At 31.9% G+C, this 2,500-nt stretch overlaps 1 protein-coding gene across 1 annotated transcript in view; it reads right to left on the bottom strand.

Annotated features, from left to right (window-relative positions):
• The window catches only part of Ufsp2 (UFM1 specific peptidase 2), a 7,426-nt gene that overhangs the window by 3,309 nt on the left and 1,617 nt on the right, over positions 1–2,500 (bottom strand). Inside the window, exon 2 of the mRNA XM_070142296.1 lies at positions 1–17. This exon is cut by the window's left edge and continues 181 nt beyond it. Within this exon, the coding sequence (XP_069998397.1) occupies positions 1–17 (17 nt within the window). The remainder of the gene's footprint in view (positions 18–2,500) is intronic.

The following is a 2,500-nucleotide window of genomic DNA, read 5'->3' as shown; positions in this document are numbered from 1 at the left end:
TTCTGACGTTGCAACCGCTGGAAAAAAGAAAGTTGTTAATGAGCTGACTTAGGTTATGTTGTCATATTGACTATGCTGTTTCTTCTGCTACATTTTGATATAACCTTTGTGGAATAATCTGCTCTATCATTTGCATTCTGTTTTGGGGTTTTTATTTAGGCAAAACATGGTGATTGCTGCAAAAGAGGAAATACTCTTGGAAACTATTTTTCTGAATAAACTTACAAAAGTAAAAATGATCAAACTACCTAATTATCAATATGTAATACATGGAACTAGAAATCACTGACAGCCACGATATATTAGGGCTAAGATTTGACACACCCAAAATTAAATTGGTCAAAACACATAGAAAACTTAAAAATAAAATCTATCAATAGAATAAACATAATGAAAAAGATCATATAACTGGGGAGCAAAAAGGGAAATTCTGTTTAAGTTTTATGACATTTATGTAAAACCCAAAATGGAATATAGCCTATCCATTTATGAAACAGCAAATAAATCAGAATTTAAAAATTAGAAACAATCCAAAATATCGCAATGAGAATATCCACAGGATGTTTCAAATCCTCTCCAATAATAACACTACAAGCCCCCACAAACAAATCTCCTTTAACAGAGAGAACAAATGTACTCGCTTGTATTAAACTTGTAAAAATACTAGAAAACCAGACAACTTACCAGTAAAAGAAATTATAAAAAGTATCTGAGACTACAAACCAAACAAAGATGAAAGCTCCTGGACTCATAAAGCAATTATAACTTGTAAAAAACTAAAAATCAAGATTAACACAAATAAGATCATGGCATGACATTTCCCATAAATTAGTTACAAATTTCATTGACAATTTCTCAAAAACCTCTCCAATGAAATTATTGGGAAAAAAGCAAAATGCTAATAAACACAAAATATAAAAACTACAGTAAAATATTCACAGATGGATTCAAAATAAATGAACCTCAGTTAACATCAGCTGCAATTTATATCAAACAAAAGAATATCACAACAATTTGGAAACTACTGAGGAATACTCAAATTCTAGAAGCAGAATTATATGCCATAAAACAAGGCCTGAAATATTTAAAGTGAATAAACTAAAACTCTGTGATCTTTACAGATTCATTTTCATCTGTAATGATTCTACATAAACCATAAACCCAGCAATTAAAAACAAATCGCATATGAAATACAAAAAAAATCACATATGAAATACAAAAACAAATTTACACATTAACAATTCAAAATCATAATGTCAAAATTTAGTGGATTCCAGTGCACAAAAGCATATTAGGAAATGAAATGGTAGATCTTGCGGCAAAGAAAGCTCATGATCTAAACAATTCCACTACCATAAGGCAAGACACCACCAACATGATAAAAGATATAAAAGCAAAAAGCAAAATACTTTGGGAGGAACAATTAACCAAAACCCTGATCACAAAAAAATATCACCTCAAAGATACCACTCCACAACCATGGTGCAGATCAAAAACCAAAAAACTAGTTTGTCTAACAAGAATACTGACGAAACATACAAGACTCAGAAAGCATCTACACAGACTAAAACTTGAAACAGACCCAAACTGCAGATGGTGCCAACACCCAGAAGAAACGGTAGAATACCTAACATGACAATGCCCACGTTTCCATTCCGACAGAACTAAACTAATAGAGGCACTAAAAAAAATCAAAATTACTAATCCTAATATCTCTTTACTCATTACAGGAGATTTAACCATCTGTTAAAAGTACTTCATTTTAAGACATATGAAGATCTTCTTACATAGAACAAGAATAGTGAATATCATATAAAACAGAGAACATAACAATAATTAACAAAAGAAAGCCTGTAATCAAAGGATAGAAGACTCCAGGAATCAAGATCCAGGGAATATAGACATAATAAGTCTAAAACACTATAAAAGAAGAAAGAAGAATAATTTTGTAATCACTTTGTTTCTGTGAATCAGCTGATATTCAAAATGAATTTTGAAATTTGGACACTGTGTACTTAAATGAATGAAGTCCTATTCACCATGATCATGACAGTTACAGGTTTGTCAAAAGAGGGCAAGAGTTTTCCCACATTTTTAACCAAATTTATTATATGTATAATGGTACTGTTTGGCAAGTTTCCAAGTTTCCACACATGCACAATGTCACCCTCTGTACCTTTATTCCCTTTGGAGCTGATAACACAGTTGTGTTTTCCCACCTCCTCTTGTCAATGAAATGTAGTGAGTGAGAGGAAATAATTCTGGTGTTATAAAGTTTACTTTATTTATTATGTCAGTCTCCATGCCTTTGGTGCTCTTGCAAATACCGATAAACCTCCAGCATATCTATCCTATGGAATTAGAGCTTGAACTGGTTTCTTATGTGACTATAAAATAACAGGAAGGCCTACTGTACATGAAGCATACTTCATGGAGGTCTGTTAGTTACATAGGCCAAAGCAACTAATGTATCCATGAGTTATCATTAATCGAGTCACTG

The sequence above is a fragment of the Penaeus vannamei genome, chromosome 29 (assembly GCF_042767895.1).
Source record: "Penaeus vannamei isolate JL-2024 chromosome 29, ASM4276789v1, whole genome shotgun sequence".
Classification (NCBI taxonomy): Eukaryota; Metazoa; Arthropoda; class Malacostraca; order Decapoda; family Penaeidae; genus Penaeus; species Penaeus vannamei.
Note: the sequence above shows the minus strand (reverse complement) of the source record. Positions and strands in the feature narration are given on the sequence as shown.